We start from the raw sequence: 23,080 nt of genomic DNA, 5'->3' as shown, positions 1-23,080 counted from the left end.
AATTAAATTAATGCATTTAGCAGACGCTTTTATCCAAAGTGACTTACACAAAGCAATTAATCAAATATTTGTTAAAGACCACGTCTGTTAAGCTCTAAAAAAGAAGTTCTAAAATGCTGAGGCAGGCATCATTGCTACTGCTCATATGGTTAGACTTACTGAGTAGGTACTATATTAGCAATTTGAATTTACTTCGCAATTGTTAAAAAAAGTTTGTTCTATATAGTATGAGTGTGTATTGTATGAAGGTAATCTGGACGTACTGCATCCGCCATGTTGTCACTGTCATGTGACCTACCAGTGTCAGTTGCCTCGCTTCACAGCCATTCATAAATCCCCTCCCATGGCCTCATGGGATAGTAAAGTGTCCATCATATGCACACTTCATAATCTAGGCGGAAATAGTAGGTCATCCAGGGACTTTTCGCTACTGTTTTTCGAATACTACGTATTCGAACTAGGCATGAAGCAGTTACTGGTTTCAAGATTTACCGCGGTTTGAAAAAGTCACGGTTTCAAAACGAGTTGTTTTGTACAGCTAAAATCACTGGAAGCGAATGACACCGCGGAAGCCAGACACACTAAATTTACAAATGGCCGCGCTCGCTCTTACCTGAAAAATAAGGTGGATGTCGTTCCTTTGGTATGAGTTGTTTTTTTTTATGTCTCGTCAAGGACAGAAACTGCAGTAATCCCTCAGGTTGTGTGCAGCGTAGAGAGTAACACGACCCCTCCCCCTCCGCTTGGTGGTGCGAGCAGTCAGACGGACAGTCACCTGTGTGTGGGATGGATGGAGGAGGTGAACCCCTGGAACTTTTTCCCCCCGTCGAAAAAGATGAAGTCTGCCGTATAGGATTTATTATTTTTTTTGTTAATCAAAGAACAAAAGACAAAAAAGAAAACCACTCGCGTTTTTGTAACTTTAATTGTAAGCATTAATCTGTATTTAATTCTTACAATGAAATGATCCAGTTATTTTACATTTGATTACTTTCATTTATGTATTATTTTTTACCTGAATACCTGAAAAACTTAAAGCCATGTTTATTTCATTTGTCTCTTTATTTTATTGTATTTATTTGTACTATTGTTTGCAATTTATTTGTTCTTATTAAAAATTCCAATCATTTATTTTATTTATATTCTATAAGTTGTATTATATTCTTTAAGTTTAACTTAAAAATAAAATATATTGTGTTCAATGGGGGGAAAAAAAGTTGTTTTTACCCAGACATTTAAAAATAAAATGTTAGAGCTGTAATCGCAATACAGTGAAACTGTGATATTTTTGCTTAAGGTTATCACACCATCAAAATCTCATACCGACCCATACCTAATTTAGACATATACTCTTGATGTATTGTTACCATTTCATATACTGTATAGTAGGGAAGTGTGGCAAGCAGGGCAGGGCCGAGAGCCATGGGAACGGAGCAAAGGCCGGTGGCGCAAGTGCTAATGAGTATCACCTGCGTGCCACACTGGTCTTGAATCTCATGAAGGAGCTCCGGAAGGATAATAGCAGGAGTGACGAAAGAGGACCAGGCCTGGGACATTTATGTTGGTGTTTTATTATGTTTATATGCGGCAGTCGTCAGTAAGGGGTTGCCGCAAGTTTATGTTAAACGTTCGCCGGTTCCCACCTCCTTCTTCCCTGAACTTTAAACTTTGTTACAGGAAGTATTCGATTTCGGATGCAGTGTTGGTGTTGGATTCTTTTAACTTGGGCCAGTAACCAACAAAATAGCAACTTTCTAGCAACCATCATAATACCCAGACTACCAACTGCATAGCAACACCCTGACAACCACCAACAACCCCTCAAGGTGGCATGATTTACACGGACAAGAAAATGTAAAAATCAGAAAAGGTAAAACTGTAGTTTGGTTCCACATGTCATTGTGGTTTTCAAGAGCTATTGAACGGATTCCTATTAAAGAGTGGGAAGTGACATTTGGAATAGTAGTTAGTCATAAGGTGAGGTCGGCAAAAAGGTCCATTGCCCATTGTCAATAGTGTAGTGATGCACAAAGCACAGTTCAAACAGAAGTCACTTTTAAACTAAGCAGCTTTCTGTTTGTCAATGTGGCGAATTTGCATTGTGAAATGTATCGTCTAATTGCGCAGATTACTATTGAACTGACTGGATTTTGCCTGAAAAAATGTGACTGTACAAAGTGTGCTTGCATGTGTATTCAGTTTTGGACAGAGGATAGTTTTTGCTATGAATCAGAGAAATCTATGTGCAAAGTAAAAGGAACCAATGTGCTGCTTCATAATTTTTATCGTCTTACTACTCAGGTGTGCAATATTTGGCTTTTGTAAACTTTAACATTAAAGTTTGAAAAGCTCCCTTTGATTTACATGTAACACGTCATAACGTTACGTAATAATGTTACATTGTAACATTTGCATATCAGTTTGTAATTGGTGTTTTTTATGTCTGTTTGCATACTGAACAGTGATTGGTCTTCTTTGCACACATTTAACCACTGTAAAGTGCATTGTGATTTTTGAGTGCAATGACAGAATCAAAACCAAAAACATAAGTTTAAAACCTTAACCTTTTGCCGCCTTGAAGCACTGATATTAACTTAAGGGAATGAAAATCTACTTTAATATATTACATAACAGTCTCTGTCACCCCTGCACTTTAGGTGCACACTAGACTCATAGCAGGTCTGGTTTTTCTCACTGAAGGTTTTTTTTTTTAATGTGTTTATTCTCTTGGCCTTGGGGCTTCTGCATGGCTTTATTTTAAACAGCTTGAGGTGTGTTGAGCACATACAGAATGTGGTAAAGCTGTATTTGTGTTTTGTGAAATCTGATTAGCAATAAAAATTTGTGGAGTTGTAGTAATGTTCAACAGGCCACGACAAAACCTGCCCAAGGAATCACGAGGCCTGAGAACATGAGCAATTTAAATATGTTTACTTTGAGTTTACTTACTTTATTCTTTTACTTCTGAATCTGTGCAGCTGTGACCCATAATGAGCAGTACCGGCTGTGGCAGGAGGGGGCCCCAGCGAGCGATGGCATGAGGAGCTTTGCTGAGCAGGGGCTTACAGTGGATCTGGTGAAGGATGCGAAGGAGGCGAGGAAGATGCGAGCAGTGGGGTCCATGTACCGCACAGCTGGGATTCCCTCAGGCATCGGCCACAGCTCTACAGAACTGCTCTTGACGCCCAGGAGTCCTCTGGTAAGATCACCATTTCCCCAGTAGAGAAGTGGGTAAATCTGCCTCTTTTAGTGATGCGCTGACTTTAGATTAGAATTTAAATGAAAACAGATCTTTGGAAATAATGATCACCAGGATGGCTTGTAAGAAGGAACATTCCTCACAGTCAGCGGCGGATCTAGAAAATGTTTTATAGGGTGGCATGAGGACTCTGACAACACAAAGCAAGCATCCATGCATCATTCCTGAGGATTTATGGCTTGACAAACATTTTGCCTATGAATATGCAATACTGTTACATTACCACAAAGTAATCATCTACTGTTTAAAAATAATAATAATAAAAAACAAATAAGAAAATATCAATATCCACTGTCTATTAAACACATCAACAGATTCTAAATGTGTCTGTTAGAGTAGGTCTATCATTACTACATTGAGAAGTTATGTTTCATTAATATATCGTAGGCTAATTTAATAATATATACAGTATCTCACAGAAGTGAGTTCACCCCTCACATTTTTATAAATATTTTATTATATCTTTTCATGTGACAACACTGAAGAAATGACACTTTGCTACAATGTAAAGTAGTGAGTGTACAGCTTGTATAACAGTGTAAATTTGCTGTCCCCTCAAAATAACTCAACACACAGCCATTAATGTCTAAACCACTGGCAAAAGTGAGTACACCCCTAAGTGAAAATGTCCAAATTGGGCCCAAAGTGTCAATATTTTGTGTGGCCACCATTATTTTCCAGCACTGCTTTAAGCACAGGTTGCCACTGGAGTCCTCTTCCACTCCTCCATGACTGGTGGATGTTAGAGACCTTGCGCTCCTCCACCTTCCGTTTGAGAATGCCCCACAGATGCTCAATAGGGTTTAGATACCCTCAGCTTCTTTAGCAAGGCAGTGGTCATCTTGGAGGTGTGTTTGGGGTCGTTATCATGTTGGAATACTGCCCTGTGGCCCAGTCTCCAAAGGGAGGGGATCATGCTCTGCTTCAGTATGTCACAGTACATGTTGGCATTCATGGTTTCCTCAATGAACTGTAGCTCCCCAGTGCCGGCAGCACTCATGCAGCCCCAGACCATGACACTCTCATCACGATGCTTGACTGTAGGCAAGACACACTTGTCTTTGTACTACTTACCTGGTTGCCGCCACACACGCTTGAAACCATCTGAACCCAATAATTTTATCTTGGTCCCATCAGACCGTAGGACATGGTTCCAGTAATCCATGTCCTTAGTCTGCTTGTCTTCAGCAAACTGTTTGCGGGCTTTCTTGTGCATCATCTTTAGAAGAGGCTTCCTTCTGGGACGACCATGCAGACCAACTTGATGCAGTGTGCAGCGTATGGTCTGAGCACTGACAGGCTGACCCCCCAATCCTTCAACCTCTGCAGCAATGCTGGCAGCACTCATATATCTGTTTCCCAAACACAACCTCTGGATATGGCGAGGCCTGTTCTGAGTGGAACATGTCCTGTTAAACCACTGTATGCTCTTGGCCACCGTGCTGCAGCTCAGTTTCAGGGTCTTGGCAATCTTCTTATAGCCTACGCCATCTTTATGTAGAGCAACATTTCTTTTTTTCAGATCCTCAGAGAGTTCTTTGCCATGAGGCGCCATGTTGAACTTCCAGTGACCAGTATGAGAGAGTAAGAGCAATAACACCCAATTTAACACACTTGCTCCCCATTCACACCTGAGACCTTTTAACACTAACGAGTCACATGACACCGGGGAGAGAAAATGGCTAATTGTGCCCAATTTGGACATTTTCACTTAGGGGTGTACTCACTTTTGTGGCCAGCGGTTTAGACATTAATGGATGAGTTATTTTGAGGGGACAGCAAATTTACACTGTTATACAAACTGTACACTCACTACTTTACATTGTAGCAAAGTGTCATTTCTTCAGTGTTGTCACATGAAAAGATATAATAAAATATTTACAAAAATATGAGGGTTGTACTCACTTCTGTGAGATACTGTAGATCACATGTTTTTATATCAAGTGGAAGAGCAGCAAAAACGTTTGAATTTGCTAACATTAAAGCATGGCCAAAATACTAAAGCACTGAGACTTAAAGGGTTTCATTAATTACTCACCCTCATGTTGCTCCAAACCTGTAGGACCTTTGTTCATCTTCTGAACACAAGTTATGATATTTTTGATGAAATCCGAGAGCTCTCTGGCCTTCGACATTCTGCAACACAATTACCACTTTCAAGGCCCAGAAAGGTAATAAAGACAGCCGGCTCAGTATTGGTCAACGCTGTTCACGTGAGCAGCACGACGCATGCATGTGATGCTGATGCAGGAGCCAGCCAATAATGAGCCGGCGTTCTGACGTAGAACCTGGAAGCCTGCTTAGGAGACTAACATCTATCTATCTATCGGCTGTAGACCTTGTGAAAAATGTCAATGTAGTTAATTATTAAGATTAGATTCTTACTTAACTTTGTATTAATTTCCATGATCAGGATCTTCTTATTGGTTTCATTTTATTTTTTTTTGTCTGCTGGCAAATGTCTATTTCTATGATAAATGTGAAATGGCCATAAGATTGTGTTACACAGTTTGGTAAATCTGCTCACAATGCAAAAACAGTACATGACACAGGCCAAAATCAATGAAAAGCGTTGTGGATGAAATGGGATTAGATTTCTCAGAGGGCCTTGTGTTAGCTGAGAGTAATTTTCCAATTTATACACAAATGGGAAAAACAGTCCATTTGTTTGTGATTTGGGCTACACTTGTTGTGCTGTGTGTTTTTAATGAAGTTCACTACACAGTGCGTGCAGCCCGCAAAAACAACGAAGACTTGTTTTCTTGCCATTTTTTAGCAGTACCTGTTTTTTTTTTGTTTTTTTTGTCATCACATTAAGGCACTGCTACTGAAAAGTCATACATGAAATACTGCTTATATTTATATTTTTCTTTAATGGGATAAATCTGGGGTGCCACGGTATCCGTCCCTGACAGTTGTTTCTCATTCCCAGTTTTGACTGTTTAGTTTCAGACATTTTCATTGCACTACACAGTGGCGTGCAGTTGTGTTCTGAAATGACTTTAGGAATTTATTTATTTATTTATTTATTTTTAAAGTAATTTCATGTTCCAGTTACACTTAATGTTGACGTGACAAATCAGTGATATTTAAGTTGGTGAGTTTACTGCATATAACCACCATTATTTATTCAATCAGACAGATTTTTGGATGCGTCTCCGTATTGTGACATATATCCATAATGGATTATAGAAAAAGAAAAAGTGTAGGCTGTGTGTACTTGGTTCTGTGTATCATTTGTTTATTGGATTTTGAGATGTGGCTGTTGCACTTAAAAGTGGAGGCAGATGAACGTGAGCTTGCAGAAGCAGGTTTAAGATGTCTAATTGATTGGAGAAGTCCTACATACGTCATTCAGTTCATGCTGACTTTAATGATACAATTTAGTTCTATATTGCACAAAGACAGACTTCACCAGAGCGCAGGTCTCCAAAACCACATCCAGAGTCCCGGGACCTCCAGACCACAAGCCTCACTCCCTCCCTTCCGGCTCCTGTGTTGAGTTTCCTGCACCCACCAGATCTGCAGATAGGGAGAGGCTGGATCCTTTCCTTCTCAGTTTCTGGAATATTTATTTTCCTGTTAGCCATGAGTCAGTTGGTTATAGGGTCTAAAGGCAGTTCTGGTGCTGCTGGTGACCTACATATCTTTATTGCCAAAGTCTGGAATAAAAGAAGACTTATTAAAACTGCAACTACCCTCAGATGCGCTTGGCATTCAGTCCTTCTGGCACTAACCACAGCATGGCGGGATGTCTGCTGTGGCGCTGCTGTTTATAGATCCGCAGGGCAGTAAAGTACGACTGAGAGTATGAATGTGTCCTTGGGATGAAACTGTGAGGTGTATGTGTGAGCTGTGAGCGTCTGTTCACTTATTATTGATGAACTGATTGCTTACACCCTAATATTAAGCATATTTAATAGTATTAAACTTTAGTAAGTAATTTCTCCTGAATGTTTGTTCTACAGAAATGAATGATACCTCAAATCACGTGGCTTGTTGAGGACATCTGACCTATTTCTTTTCTTAGTGATCAAACTTAATAATCACATCAAAGAAGGGACCCAAGACATACTGAAAGCAAATACCAAATGCTTCTTTTTAACATCCAATTTAAAATTGGCATTAAACAATATTTATTCAGGTATATACAATTGTAGCCAAAAGTAATATCTAGCCTGCATATATGTATGTGTGTGTATATGTATGTGTGTGTGTGTGTGTGTGTGTGTGTGTGTGTGTGTGTATGTATGAGAATGTCAATTTACCTAGGCTGGATATATATATATATATATATATATATTCCAACACTATCAACCAGTAACAGTAGCAAAGTATTTTTTTTTTTTTTTGTCTGTACTTAAAGAAATAGTTCACCCAAAAATGAACAATTTGTTATTGCTTACTCGCTCTCAAGTGGCTCTGTATTTTCCGAGTTTCTTTCTTCTGCTGAACACAAAAGAAGATATTTTAAAGAATGTTAGTAACCAGACAGTTGACGACACCCATTGACTTCCATAGTAGGAAAAAAATACTATGGAAGTCAGTGGGTCCCATCAACTGTCTGGTTCATTTTTGGGTGAACTATCCCTTTAAGTACATTTTTCAAGTTTCAAGAATTGAAATGCACATTTGACAGTAACTTGAGTTGAACAGTTAACATCTACTCTTATTAGTACTCTTAATAGTAAACTCTACTCTTATTAAAATGAACACTGGATTCAGACATGCCTTCTTACCTCTGTATGCTGCCTTCATCTTTCTGTGTCATTTTCTGAGAAACTACCTAAATACAAAGTTGGGCTACAGCTGACAGTGAACAGTGTTAAATTATTTAAGACCTCCAAAAAAGAGACATAGTGTCAAATTTCAGATTCCCGCACATGCATGACCAACAGCCTCAAATCAACAGGAAAAAAAAGGTAATCAAAAACAGCAAAATGCTGTCCAAAATTACTCTAGGTCCTTTTGCATTTAATAGGATCCAGACAGTGGCAGCGCTGTGTATTTCTACAAAGCGCGAGCCATGCAAGAAACCACAGTACGTTCCAGCAGCACATGCAGACAGACAGAGGAATAGATGAGTTGTGTATTATTTTTCCTGACACACTGTTCTGGCAAATCAGGGCATTGGTTTGGCAATTATGTGTTAGTGTGACTTTGTGCCCTGAAGAGAGATTGAGCTCTATTAGCGCAGGGCCGGAACAGACAGCAGAGGGATGAGGCACCGCTCGCCTCTCATGCCAGAGAAATTGATATAGCAGGAGGTATTCCTGGAAAAGCCACAGAATGAGAAGAGATGTGAGGGAGAGACGAGAGTAAATCCAGCCTGGAGAAAAGTCAGCCGTAGACTGGATGTTGACACAAGGTACCAAAATTGTGGCCCAAATATGGATGCAAAGTGCTGACTACAAATATATCAGTCCTGCTTTTATTGTTTACTTTGGGAATGATGTATTGTGAGTAATTCACACTAAAATGCATATTATAAAGTGAGATCCAATTCAAATGTAGTGTTGCTTAAGTTTGTGTCCCAGAGAAAAAGATTGCTCTTAAGTGCAAGAGACTTAATGCAGTGGTTCTCAACCTTTTTGACTCCCCTGTAGTATATAATTAACCGTGATTAATTATATGATTCCAGAAGCTTCAAGAACTGTTACTCAGTAAAAAAAAAAAGCAGAGGGGACAAATTAAAATAAGTATGCCAGTTTCCTAGCTGAACAACTTGATTTTTAGGGGTTTTGGTGAGTTAAGCATTTTAATTAATTTATTACATAAAATAGTTTTTATCAAAATAATTTTAAGTCGTTTTAATGCCCCCTTTAGATTTTTTTTTTAAGATTTCATTAGATTGCAATTCTGAGCAGTGTGGGACATTTTGAGATCTCTTCTGAAACTCTAGAGGAGACATATGAGATTACTAGGGTCTTTTTCTCAAGAGACAAATCTAAGAAGCAGGACATTCCATAAAATAACCTTTTCCTCTCTATATAATCTCAATTGCTGTCTAGAAAAAACTATTTAGGTACACTCTTAAATTATTTTTTGCAGAAATGCCACATAAATACCATGTTAGGTTCCCTTTCAGAGAACAGTTCTTTTTTCTTAGTGTGAAGAACATTTTAATAATCTAAAGAACCTTTTTTCCACTCTAAAGAACCTTTTTTGTGGAATGGAAAGATTCCATGGATATTAAAGATTCTTCATGGAACCATTGACAGCGTTGGGGAAAGTTACTTTTAAAAGTAGTGCGTTACAATATTGCGTTACTCCCTAAAAAGTAACTAATTGCGTTACTTAGTTATTTTTTATGGAATGTAATATGTTACATTACTTTTGCGTCACTTTTTCTCACCTGGGCTGGGCTTGTTTGTTTGTTTTTTAATAACAAAAAAGTTCTATTTTTGGCAAATGTAAAGACCCTTTCACACCAAAAGTGAAATGAATAAGCCTCAGTCTGAATGAAATGCAAATTCACGCCTGTACAGTAGAGGGCGCAGCTCAAACAAACCGTTCAGCTGTTCTGCCATTCTGGATCACAGAAGAAAAGGATACAGGAGAAGAAAGTTCAACACTCTTACTTCAGCAATAAAAACAAAAAAATGAAACAAATGTGATGTTTATCTAAAGTAATTTTTGCTTATTATATAGCTGAATTGGATCATCGAAGGTCAGCAACATTGATATATTGGTTAATAAAGTGAGATTAAATACATAAAGTATATTTGTATTGTTTAACATATTTAATTATTGCAGGTTTGCGTTTCCTGTTTCCATTTAGTCTAGAACTACAATAACCGTTATGTTTACACACAACACTTCTGCACTTACTCCCGATTTCTCTCAACATGGGGACAGAAGGGCTGTCAGTCAATAAATGGGACAACAATGCAACTTGCATTACTTATTTGAAAAAGTAACAATATTTTGTTGTAAATTTAAAAGTAATGCGTCACTTTATTAGTTACTTGGCAAAGTAATCTGATTATGTAACTTGCATTACTTATAATGCGTTACCCCCAAAATTGACCATCGATGCCAATAAAGAACCTTTGTTTTAAGAGTGTTTTAAAAAGATCCTTCCCTTATACGTTCCTTTTGACTAGCGCCAGTAAGAAACTACACAGAACACACTAGCAACACCCTAGCAAACACATTAGCAACACACTAAAAATCACTTTAAACATTTTAGCAACTGCACAGCAATGTCCTGGCAACCTTGGTGGTGAGTTTTGCAATATGAATCTACTTTGAGAGGTTTGACTGATACACCTTAAATGAACTCAAGCAGACAGGATCGGTCAGGTTTTATTGTATGTCTGATGAATCATCTTTGGCTCAATATTAGGCTTGCGCTCATCCTGAAATAGCCATTGTCACAGTATGGCTCGTTTCTCTCTGTGTCGTGTGGCTATTCCGTCTTTCTGCTCTGACCGAAGGGATCCTCCTGGATGAGGTCATAGTCAAAAAGGAAACATTCATCACCATTTAAAAAAATCCCAGATGGTTTAACCTAACATACACAGGAAGGAGTGGAAAATACTGGAAATGGCTACAAAGAAAAGTATCAGATTTGACTTATGAAGCCAATTATGTTAGCAGAGCATGCTGAAAAAAGGAAGTACATTGCCAAAGGTAAATCAGCGTTGATAATGTCTGTGTGTATGTTTTCAACATGAGAGTGACTGATCATGTTGTGTTTTCTCTCACAGCTGTCTCTGATAGTGAAAGTGATCCCCAGTCCAGACTGGTTTGTGGGGGTTGACAGTCTGAACCTGTGTGAGGGTGGGCAGTGGAAACAGGAAGTGACCTTTGACTTGCACCCATTTGATGCCGGCACAGATAGCGGCTTCACTTTCTCCTCACCAAACTTTCCAACAACACCCCCTGAAAATATCACCATGGTGAGATATTGCATTTTATATAATATATTGGTTAAGGTATTATTTATTTGGCAAAAAAGGCAAACTACAGCTACAGATTTTATTTTACTATGCAAAAAAAAAAAAAAAAAAAAAAAAGCTGAGGAAAAAGCATCTATTGACTACAACATAGTCAGTTATTAATATTTCATTTCATTGGTTCTCTCTTGTTTTTGCATGTTTATAATTTCTTTGTATGACAGTGTGGCCAAAAATTATATCTTCACATTTTGGCATGTTTAATTGTGTTATCACATGCTACATATCACAATTTTAATAATATTTGAACATAAGGTAAGGATGTCAATTTTCGTAGGCCGGACGTCACTTTTGGCCGCTAATGTATTCGCGCTATTTCTGACTAATTCAAATAAAAAATGTATCTGTTGTTTTATTTTGATGTAGATCACCTCTCAGAAGCCAAACCACCCGGCAAATTCCTTCTATTACCCTCGGCTAACAGAACTCCCGCCTCTGGCCACCATCTGGGTGAAGCGTCAGGGCCGCTCACCTGTCCGTCAACAGAACCGGGTGTCCAATCACATCCTGCCTGAAGCAACCAAACCTCACAGATTCTCAGGTAGATCTAAATACACATTTGACACATGCCAGGGTAGAGTACTTTTGTCTCTTAATTGTGATCTTCTTTTTATTTTGCTGGTAAATCCAAAAAAGAAGTGCTATGTGCTTCGTCAAGATGTTATGGTTTACCACAGCATTCTGCACGATTTAAAGTGTTGCAGTGTTTTTGGGGAAAGTAAACAGTTCGGACTTGATGAACACTAATGCACGCCACATGTGGTAAACACTTTTTATTTGGTTCCACAAAAATTTTAACATGCGTGTTGTTCCACTAACAAATGTGCTGGTTTCAATTTCTTTTTAAAGAGCCCCTATTATGCTATTTTAAAGGTTCCTAATTTTGTCTCCAAAAAAAAAACCCAAACAGGTTTACATGCATATGCATATCTGAATTTCAGCTCCTCAGCGCTTGATACACAGTGATACGAACAGTAACAGTAACGATGGCGTCCAGCCCGAGTCCTCATTCTTTGGAAGTGTATGCAAAGTGGATTTGCTTTGGCAGCACAGAAAACAGCGTCTTCTCGACATGTCAACAACACAAACCAATGGAAACGCCAAGATATGCATAAATTCTAAAAACTTGTGCACTCAAATGAGTCAGATCATTTTTTATGTGATACGAAAAGGTGCATAAACTACGATGGAAACACTTTTGCCGAATAAATTCCTTGATGTGCATCAAAAAAGACGTGACTTTGCGATGGGATGGCATAACTGGACCAACCAGCGAACCGATCTTGTTGCACAGCATCTGAAATGCTGTTTTGGTCATTCTATAATGCCTGAGTAAAGTCTGATGTTAAAATGTTGGTTTGGTGTAATTCCCTCCCAAAAACGCCTTACACGATTGAGTTCACAAACACCAGGCATCCTAATGTAAGATAACATGACAGCGTTTATTGTGTTTCATCGGCATGCTCTGAGGCACAAGTGATTTGTTATATATGAAAATTATTATATACAGTGGCTTCTATGCAGCAACTTCCATTTTTCTTAGTGATATTTAGAGCCAGTTTGTCAGGAAGTGACGATTTTGTTCTCTTCGACTCACTAAATGGAAAGTGCTTTATTTGCAAACAGTGTTGGGAGAAGTTACTTTTTTACTCCCTAAAAAAGTAACTAATTCCCTTAGTTACTTTTTATGAAAAGTAATGCGTTACATTACTTTTGTGTTGCTTTTTCTCACCTGGGCTGGGCTTCTTTGTTTGTTTGTTTTTTAATAACAAAAAGAGCTCTATTTTTGGCAAATGTTAAAGGGTTAGTTCACCCAAAAATGAAAATTCTGTCATTTATTACTCACCCTCATGCCGTTCCACACCCGTAAGACCTTTGTAAATCTTCGGAACACAAATTGAGATATTTTTGTTGAAATCTGATAGCTCCATGAGGCCTGCATAGGGAGCAATGACATTTCCTCTCTCAAGATCAATTAATGTACTAAAAACATATTTAAATCAGTTCATGTGAGTACAGTGGTTCAATATTAATATTATAAAGCGACGAGAATATTGTTGGTGCGCCAAAAAAAACAAAATAACGACTTGTATAGTGATGGCTGATTTCAAAACACTTCAATATTCAAAACATTTCAATATTAATATTATAAAGCGACGAGAATATTTTTGGTGCGCAAAAAAAACAAAATAACAACTTATTTAGTGATGGCCGATTTCAAAACACTGCTTCAGGAAGCTTCGGAGCGTTATGAATCAGCGTATCGAATCATGATTCGGATCGTGTGTCAAACCGCCAAACTGCTGAAATCACATGACTTTGGCGCTCCGAACCACTGATTCGATACACTGATTCATAACGCTCCGAAGCTTCCTGAAGCAGTGTTTTGAAATCGGCCATCACTAAATAAGTTGTTATTTTGTTTTTTTTGCGCACCAAAAATATTCTCGTCGCTTTATAATATTAATATTGAACCACTGTACTCACATGAACTGATTTAAATATGTTTTTAGTACATTAATGGATCTTGAGAGAGGAAATGTCATTGCTGGCTATGGAGGCCTCACTGAGCCATCGGATTTCAACAAAAATATCTGAATTTGAGTTCTGAAGATTAACGAAGGTCTTACAGGTGTGGAACGACATGAGGGTGAGTAATTCATGACATTATTTTCATTTTTGGGTGAACTAACCCTTTAAGGCCCTTTAACACTAAAGGTGAAATGAATATGCCTCAGGCTGAAGGAAATGCATATTTACGCCTTTACAGTAGAGGGCGCAGCTCAAACAAACCTTTCAGCTGTGCTGCCATTCTGGATTAAAGAAGAATAGGATACAGGAGAAGGAAGTTCAACAGTCTTATTTCTAAATCTAATCTAAGATCATTTCGGCTTATTAGTAAAGTTGAATTAGGTCACTGAAGGTCAGCAGTAAAGACATTGGTTAATAAAGTGAGATTAATTACATAAAGTATTGTGTAATTTAATATAGTTAATTATTACAGGTTTGCATAAAATTCTAAAATTGCATTTCACTGATTTTATTCATTTTGAGGAATAATGAATGTTTTTGTGCAAGTGAGATGAGTAAATACATGTTTAGTCTAGAACTACAATAACCATCATGTTCACACAGCGCACACAACTCCTCTGCACTTTATTTCTCTTATGTGGACAGGAGAGCTGTCAGTCAATAAATGTGAAAAAGTAACTTGTGTTACTTATTTGAAAAAGTAACTTAGATATTTTGTTGTAAATTGAAAAGTAATGCTTTACTTTAATAGTTAGTTGAAAAAGTAATCTGATTACATAACTTAAATTTTTCATGCGATATTCCAAATTTGCGCAACTTTGGATGGAAAAACTCCATTTATCTGCAGTTTGATCTTTGAAACTTTACAGACCTTTTACAAACAGCTATATTACACACTACATGAAAGGTAATATCCGAAAAAGCATAATAGGTGCACTTTAAGAGATTTAGTATTACAATTTCCATTTCAAGTTACTATGCGACTTCATAACTGAGTCCATAGACCTATGGTAAAATACACATTTCTTAAATTATTTGGGATATCTGAGCCGGCCTGCCCTAGAGTACGCCAGTGGCCTGTTTTTCTTTTTGTGCCCATGCATAAACAGCCACATAAACATAATCTCTTGACAAATTGCTTCCAGACTAGTGGTCCTCATGATTCCTGCATGTGTTTCAGAAACGCCGCTAGACTGCGAGGTGTCGATGTGGTCGTCCTGGGGCCTGTGTCTGGGGCCGTGCTCTCGGGGCGGACTGCGCCATCGCACCCGTTATATCCTGCTGAAACCCGCCAACAGTGGCACGCCGTGCCCCGAGCTGGAGGAACAAGAGGAGTGCACGCCGCACAACTGCCTCGCATATCAGTGATGCCGGTCACACTGCTGGCATAGACACTTCGACGCTGTCCAAACGGAGAGCCGAGTTTAACCTCATGCCAATGCTGAATCACTGCCGCAGAATGCGGGAGAGCCGCCTGGCTGGACGTCCAGTGAGCTGCATTGGCTCCTCTCCTCACTGGAAAAGAACGGCTCGTATTCTGTTAATAGAGACTTTGATTACGGGTGCTGTACTCACAATAATCTCAGTGTATCTTTGCATAATCGCACATTATTTTGCCAATATAGATTTGTGGAATAGATGACTTGCAGTTGCCCAACCACTGTTTTTTTAACATAATTACATGAATTAACATAAGCCTTCCTCTTGATCTCACAAACAGTAGCAACCTTTTTGAAGTAGCCTAGTTGGGTTTTTGAGTGATTTGACAGATGGTGCAGGCTGTAGAAGTCAACTGGTAGTTCATTAGTAGTAAAATAACACTTGAAGACACTTTGGCTCCTTTCTCATACAGGCCTAATGATGTTCAAAATGCAGTTTACAATATTATCTTGTGAGGAATCACACAGAAACAAACTGTCATGTGTCATTTATCAAATAAGGGACCGTATAGATGTTGTATACACTACCGGTCAAAAGTTTGGAATCATAAAGATGTTTTTGAAAGAAGTCTCTTATGCTCACCAAGGCTGCATTTATTTTGTCAAAAATACAGGAAAAACAGTAATATTGTGAAATACTATCAAAATGTAAAATAACTGTTTTCTAGTTTAATAAATTTTGTTTTAGCTGAATTTTCAGAATCATTACTCATGTCTTCAGTGTCACATGATCCTTCAGAAATCATTCTAATATGCTGATTTACTGCTCAAGAAACATTTCTTATTATTATCAGTGTTGAAAAACAGTTGTGCTGCTTTATATTTTTGATCCTTCGATGAATAGAAAGTTCAAAAGAACAGAATTTATTTGAAATAGAAATTTTTTGTATCTTTATTGTTACCTTTGATCAATTTAATGCATCCTTAAACTCTTGAATGGTAATGTATCAGTTTCCTCACAAATATGAAGCAGCACAACTGTTTTCAACATTGATAATTATAAGAAATGTTCCTTGAGCAGCAAATCAGCATATTAGAGTGATATCTGAAGGATCATGTGATGCTGACGACTGGAGTAATGATGCCGAAAATTCATATATTTTAAGATATATTGACAGAAAACATTTTAAATTGTAATAATTTTTCACAATATTACTGTTTTATTTTTGATCAAATAAATGCAGCCTTGGTGAGAATAAAAATTTTCAAAAACTTTCAAAAAATTTTGACCGATAATGTATGTTGCATTTTATGTTTCTTCTAATAATAAACTATGAAATTCTCTCTCAAATCATCTCCTCCTTGTTGTGTTTTTTGGGTAGCATTTTATTATAATTTCTTAATAATATTAACATAATTACAAGTAATATATATCCTCAAGTGGGAGCATACCCATGTTCCCAGATTTATATAATGAACACGTGAAAAGAGTCCTATATTCCCCAGTTTAATGGTCTGTTCACACACATTAAGTAAACTTTTTAAAAGGTCAGAGCTCATTTTCCCACAGCTCTATCAACTCTATAAACTTCTAACCTAAACATAAGGAAGCTATAGTCTTTTGTGATTCCATTACTCCAAGCATTTGTTTAGTTCCCTCAATCTAGGCCTACTAAATTGAGAGCCATACTGTGCAGGGGAACAGAACACCCTTTTGACAAGTTCTCACAATAACCCATGTCATATTAAGCAAATACAGACCTTGGGAATATATTTTCTCAGCTTCTCACACTAAAAAATAAACCTGTGAAATTTACAGTTAAGTGGTTGTCAGCACATTACCGTAAACACACAAACATGGTAGCAACATTTGAGATTTAATGGGACTGAACTTAAAGAATTAGTTCACTTTCAAATGAAAATTAGTCCAAGCTTTACTCACCCTCAAGCCATCCTAGGTGTATATGACTTTCTTCTTTCTGATGAACACAATCAGAGAAATATTAATAAATATCCTGACGCATCTGAGCTTTATAACAGCAGTCAACAAGACCAACGAGTTTGAGCTGAAGAAACTGCATCCATCCACATCCATCCATCATAAACGTGTACTCCACACGACTCCGCGGGGTTATTAAAGTCCTTCTGAAGTGAAGCAATGCATTTGTGTAAAAAAAATCCATATTTAACAAGTTATGAAGTAAAATATCTAGCTTCCACCAGACCGCCTTCCATATACAAAATAAAGTGTAAAACTTGCAGTTCAAAAAGCTTATGCTACATCCTATGCCTTCCCTATTCAACATACGAAAAAAGTGTAACTGACGCAATGCCATTTTACGCTTTCTTCGTAACTTGAATACGGAAGGTGGTCTGGCGGAGGCTAGATATTTTACTTAAATATGGATTTTTTTTTTTTTTTACACAAACGCATCGCTTCGCTTCAGAAAGTCTTTATTAACCTCCCAAAGCTGTGTGGAGTATGGCATTGATATGGCATGACATGTGAGCCAACTTTTCACCATATATGTTTTGGTAGGGGAGAGTGGGGTAAGATGAGCCATTTTTTACTTATTTGGTCCTCAAGATAAGGGAAAATGAGGCAGAAGTACATTGAAAGTATTTAAAGTAATTTCAGGATGTTTCCTATCATTTTAAATGACCAGAATACATCTATGACAAAGGGTTCAAAAAATATGGCTTCTTATAAAAAAAAAGTGTTCCTCTGGCTCAATTTACCCCAGGTTAGGGGTAAGTTGAGCCGAGTCAGTAGGTGGGTGTAAACTGACCATCTAACTGAATCTGAATCAAACCCATGTGAAATTTTAAAGATAATGTACCTATTTTAAAAACTAATTTAATAATCAAATTTCCTTTTACAAATATTCTTTGTAAAAATATTTTACGGATATTTCTTTTTTAAAGCTAAATTAAACAACATAAAACCAACCAAATGAAGTTGAAATTTCAATATCTTTAATTGTTTGCATTTCTGAAACAATATGTTGAACATCAAAGTTGTAATCTTCCCATAAACAGACTAAACAGAGTCTGTTGAGTTTGTTGAGTAAAATTAAATAAAAACTAAATAAGAATGAATAAATGTCACTGAAACTAATAAACATTTTAGTCAAAAGGTTCTTGACATGGTAGTTTTTCTGCAATGTTGACCATGTTAGGCCATTAGAGACTACAGGTGGAAAGATATAAATGATTAAACATCCTCTGGTTCGTATCAGAGAAGGATTTGGTGTACTTGTACACTGTTCCTATCAAATAAACTAAAAAATAAAAAGATAAACTAAACCAGTTGCGTAATATTAAATTGAAATGACACCAGTTTATACTTCAGATTTAACTTAAATTCAGTGGCTTATGGTGGGGTAAGTTAAAATGCTGGCTCAATTTACCCCACAGCATTTGTCTCACTTTGTCCCATAGCTGCCATTTTAGAAAAAGCTAGCTAGCTTACCAATTCAGAATAATATTTAGCTAAATGACTTGCATGGTTTTAGACGTTGCTAAATCACCAATATGCATCATAAATAGTTTTAGACCTGGACAAATTTGCTTTGATGAAACAGCCATTACATCCGTTATGTTAAAATTTTACTTTGACAAGCCAAAAACAGTTTTTAAAGTAAATAAGTGACTTCCACTCCTCCCATGTGCTTCTCCTTTTCACAGTCTGGCAGAAATGATGGGCGGTTCTAAAATATATGGTCACATGACAATAAAATGGTACGGTTGCCAAGATACAGGGGGTGGGTCAACTTACCCACTGGCTCATCTTACCCCACTCTTCCCTATAGCTACTTAAAGGCCAACAACAAAATCAGTCTCCGAAATCTATAGATCCATAGCCTACATGTTTGTGTGACCCATAATGACATGATTATGAGTGTAGTTTTAGTTTACACTTTTTTATTTTCCTCTCAGGTGATGACGCCTAGCTAGGCTACTAAATAAAAAGGGTTAGTATCACATGGCACATAAACAATCAGCTGCGGTGGATGAGAATATAAAGCATTAGAAATACGATTACAGTTGATGATCGATGTGTTCATATCATGACATGGTGAATTTAATTAACATGCTAATGCGCATGTGCTTCCTCCGTATAGGCAGGAATCAGATGAATCTAAATTTTGGTATTTATTATCGTTTATTAACATTTAATTATTTTGGAAATAATAATGTCGTAATATTATCCTGTTAATCGCTGTCTTGCATGAAAGCCATCCATCTTTTGAACTTCAAGCCAAGCGAAGCTGAACTTCAGCGTGAATGTTTTGAAATGTCGCCATCTAGTGGAGAAAACACATTTTACAGTGTCACAGTTATACGAACTCTTGAAATAAACTAGATTTAGGAGCTCTATTGTCATGGTAAATCTGGAAATATCAAATATTTTTAGAATTGTCATTTCCAGGCTTGTTAAAATATTAAAAGGGTAGTTAACTCAAACATAAAAAAAGATTGTCGGGTTGCCTTAACTCATCACTCAGGAAAAAAGAATGACAAAATTGTTTGTTAAACACTTTATTCAGGTTTCCAGAGCTTTGCCTGCCATAGCTAAGATGCTCCTGTCAGGTCTCAGCAGTCTAGATGTCATCTGTGTCCCAAACATATCCCAAAAATCCTAATGGCAATAGTTCCAAGAGACTGAAATCTTCTCTCAAACCATGAAGGAGCCCTCTCATAAACAGTGTCCATCGAGAATGGTCTCTTGCGGCCCCTGCTGGCAAAAGAAACACTGAATTCTCACAGTTGCATGCTTTTCAAAGATCAAATCCTGCTGGGATGCTTGATCAGCCAACACCAGGGATCATTTCCTGTGGGACGCTCTCTCTCATTCTCCCACGTCTATCTTCTCATCCCACCTGTTCATGAATTCCAGGATTCATCATCATCATCATCCCAAGAGAAGACAGATGGCGAGGGCATGCTATGTGGGGAGAGTCTCAGATCACAAAGGACCCTTCTGTCTCTGACACATTAATTAAAGGGTTAGTTCACCCAAAAATGAAAATTCTGTTATTTATTACTCACCCTCGTGTCATTCCACATCCATAAGACCTTTGTTCATCTTTGAACACAAATTAAGATCTTTTTGATGAAATCTCCATAAAGATCCAGCGCAACTATCACTCCAAGGTCCAAAAAAAAAGGTAGGAAAAAGACATCATTAAAGTACTCCATGTGACTCCAGTTGCTTAAACTCAATTATATGAAGTGACGCGAGTGCTTTTTTTGCACAAAAAAAAACATAATTTACCACTTTACTTACAAAAACATTGATCTGCAACGCGCGTTCATAAGAGCTTCAAGATGCATGCGTGCTGTGTTCAGACTCGCACGTCAACTCAACGCACATGCGCGAGTGTTCACGGGAGCATCACGACGCATGCGTTTTGTGTTCACACGAGAGCTGACATTGTTGCGTGAACAGGCTTTGGATATTATTTTGTAAATAAAGTGGTAAATTTTTTTTTTTTTTTTGCACAAACAGCACTCACGTCATTTCATAAAATTGAGTTTAAGCCACTGGAGTCACATGTAGTACTTTATTGAAGTCTGTCCTACCTTTCTGGACCTTGGAGTGGTAGTTGCATTGGATCTTTATGGAGAGACAGAAACATCTCAGTCTTCATCAAAAAGATCTTAATTTGTGTTCCGAAGATGAACAAAGGTCTTATGGATGTGGACAACACGAGAATGAGGAATTAATGACAGAATTTTCATTTTTGGGTGAACTAACCCTTTAAGTCAATCAAGTGAAAAGTGTGTGTGAAAAAAAGGCATGTTCTTTTTGTACGTCCTTTTACAGGCTGTATGTGGATTGTTTTTACCAGAAAAACCACAAAGTTTCTCCTGACAAATAGATGTTTGTACTTACTTCTTTTTTTTTACACAGCAACATAAGATAAATGTGATCTATTTTTAATTGTTCATTATAAAATATTACAAAATATCTCCAGCAATGCTCTAGAATGTATTTAGTTCAGTAATAACAGTCAAAAGCAGAACTAGGGTGGATTGCCCTAATATATATACTGTATATATATATATAGTATCTCACAGAAGTGAGTACACCCCTCACATTTTTGTAAATATTTTATTATATATATATATAAGTGTGTCTTGCCTACAGTCAAGCATGGTGGTGGGAGTGTCATGGTTTGGGGCTGCATGAGTGCTGCCGGCACTGGGGAGCTACAGTTCATTGAGGGAACCATGAATGCCAGCAGAGCATGATCCCCTCCTTTCGGAGACTGGGCCACAGGGCAGTATTCCAACATGATAACGACCCCAAACACACCTCCAAGTAGATCACTGCCTTGCTAAAGAAGCTGAGGGTACCTAAACCCTATTGAGCATCTGTGGGGCATCCTCAAACAGAAGGTGGAGGAGCGCAAGGTCTCTAACATCCACCAGCTCCGTGATGTCGTCATGGAGAAGTGGAAGAGGACTATATAAATAATGGTGGCCACACAAAATATTGACACTTTGGGCCCAATTTGGACATTTTCACTTAGGGGTGTACTCACTTTTGTAGCCAGCGGTTTAGACATTAATGGCTGTGTGTTGAGTTATTTTGAGGAGACAGCAAATTTACACTGTTATACAAGCTGTACACTCACTACTTTACATTGTAGCAAAGTGTCATTTCTTCAGTGTTGTCACATGAAAAGATATAATAAAATATTTACAAAAATGTGAGGGGTGTACTGACTTCTGTGAGATACTGTATATATATATATATATATATATGTAATGATGTTAATGATGAATATTAATTAATGATGTTTTTGTGAAAAGTGTTTTTTTTTTTTTGTCATGTCCATTTAAAAGTCAATCCAAAATGAGAGGGGGAGCATGCAATAAAAAAAGTTCAATATCTTCAAGTGATGTGTTGCAGATAGTAAATATATACGGATATGTTGAATAATAGGCTATCTTTATCATTTACAGGATAACACTGATGGATAATTAGGTATTATTAATTAGAAATTTGTTATAAATTATAACATGTTTAACTTTAAGGTATTTCCAGATGCTGTGCCATGACACACTCTTAAAAATAAAGGTTCTTTTTTGGCATTCATGGTTCCTAAAAGAATCTTTAACATCCATGGAACCTTTTCATTCCACAAAAGATTTTTTATGGTTTATAGTGGCAAAATGTTATTAAAGTGTTGTTTACACCAAGAAAAATGGTTCTTTTAAGACTCTGAAAGGTTCTTCAAGGAACCAAAATTGATTCCTCTATGGCAGGGGTGGGGAATGTTGATCCTGGAGGGCCATTGTCCTGCAGAGTTTAGCTCCAACCCTGAAAAAAACACTCACCTGCCTGTAACATTAGTAATCCTGAAGACCTTGATTAGATTCATATGTGTTTAATTAGGGTTGGAGCTAAACTCTGCAGGAACAATGGCCCTCCAGGATCAACATTACCCACCCCTGCTTTATGGGATCATTACAAAAACAACCTTTTGAAAACTTTATTTTAAGACTGTAGGTCTAGGTCTGTAGGTTTAAGCTGTTTTGATTATATGGAGGATTCAAAAAGGTTCAAAAAGGAGAGGCCGTTTACTAAAAAGTTGGCTATCATTAGTAGAGGATTTGGTTAGGCTATGTTTGGTAGCCTATGCCACTTGGAATAGTCTTAATCATTAAAAAATATTTACACAAAAAAACGTATTTAAACGTATTTTAAAACAAAATTGAGGAAAGTGTGTAAATGTAAATTATTGTCTTTAAGTTGGTTTAAAACGCAGGACGCTTCATCTCGTTGCTGCGCGACTCCAAATAAGCGCAGATTAATCTCGCGAGAGTTTGGCGTGACCCTCCCATACAGACCTCCAGAGATGTGCGTTCACAGTGTATGGCGCGTACAGTGTCCAGCAGGGGGCGCTGCTCTATTTCTCTGGCAGCCAGTAAAGCGC

The 23,080-nt window shown here is 37.5% G+C and overlaps 1 protein-coding gene across 1 annotated transcript in view; it reads left to right on the top strand.

Annotated features, from left to right (window-relative positions):
* spon2a (spondin 2a, extracellular matrix protein) overlaps positions 1-16,482 on the top strand; it is a 29,123-nt gene extending 12,641 nt beyond the window's left edge. The window contains exons 3-6 of the mRNA XM_051860914.1: positions 2,979-3,199; positions 10,972-11,163; positions 11,587-11,761; positions 14,933-16,482. Of these exons, the coding sequence (XP_051716874.1) occupies positions 2,979-3,199; positions 10,972-11,163; positions 11,587-11,761; positions 14,933-15,120 (776 nt within the window). The 3' untranslated portion in view covers positions 15,121-16,482. The remainder of the gene's footprint in view (positions 1-2,978; positions 3,200-10,971; positions 11,164-11,586; positions 11,762-14,932) is intronic.
* Positions 16,483-23,080: the final 6,598 nt, after the last annotated feature.

Source organism: Ctenopharyngodon idella, chromosome 14 (genome assembly GCF_019924925.1).
Source record: "Ctenopharyngodon idella isolate HZGC_01 chromosome 14, HZGC01, whole genome shotgun sequence".
Taxonomy (NCBI): Eukaryota; Metazoa; Chordata; class Actinopteri; order Cypriniformes; family Xenocyprididae; genus Ctenopharyngodon; species Ctenopharyngodon idella.
Note: the sequence above shows the minus strand (reverse complement) of the source record. Positions and strands in the feature narration are given on the sequence as shown.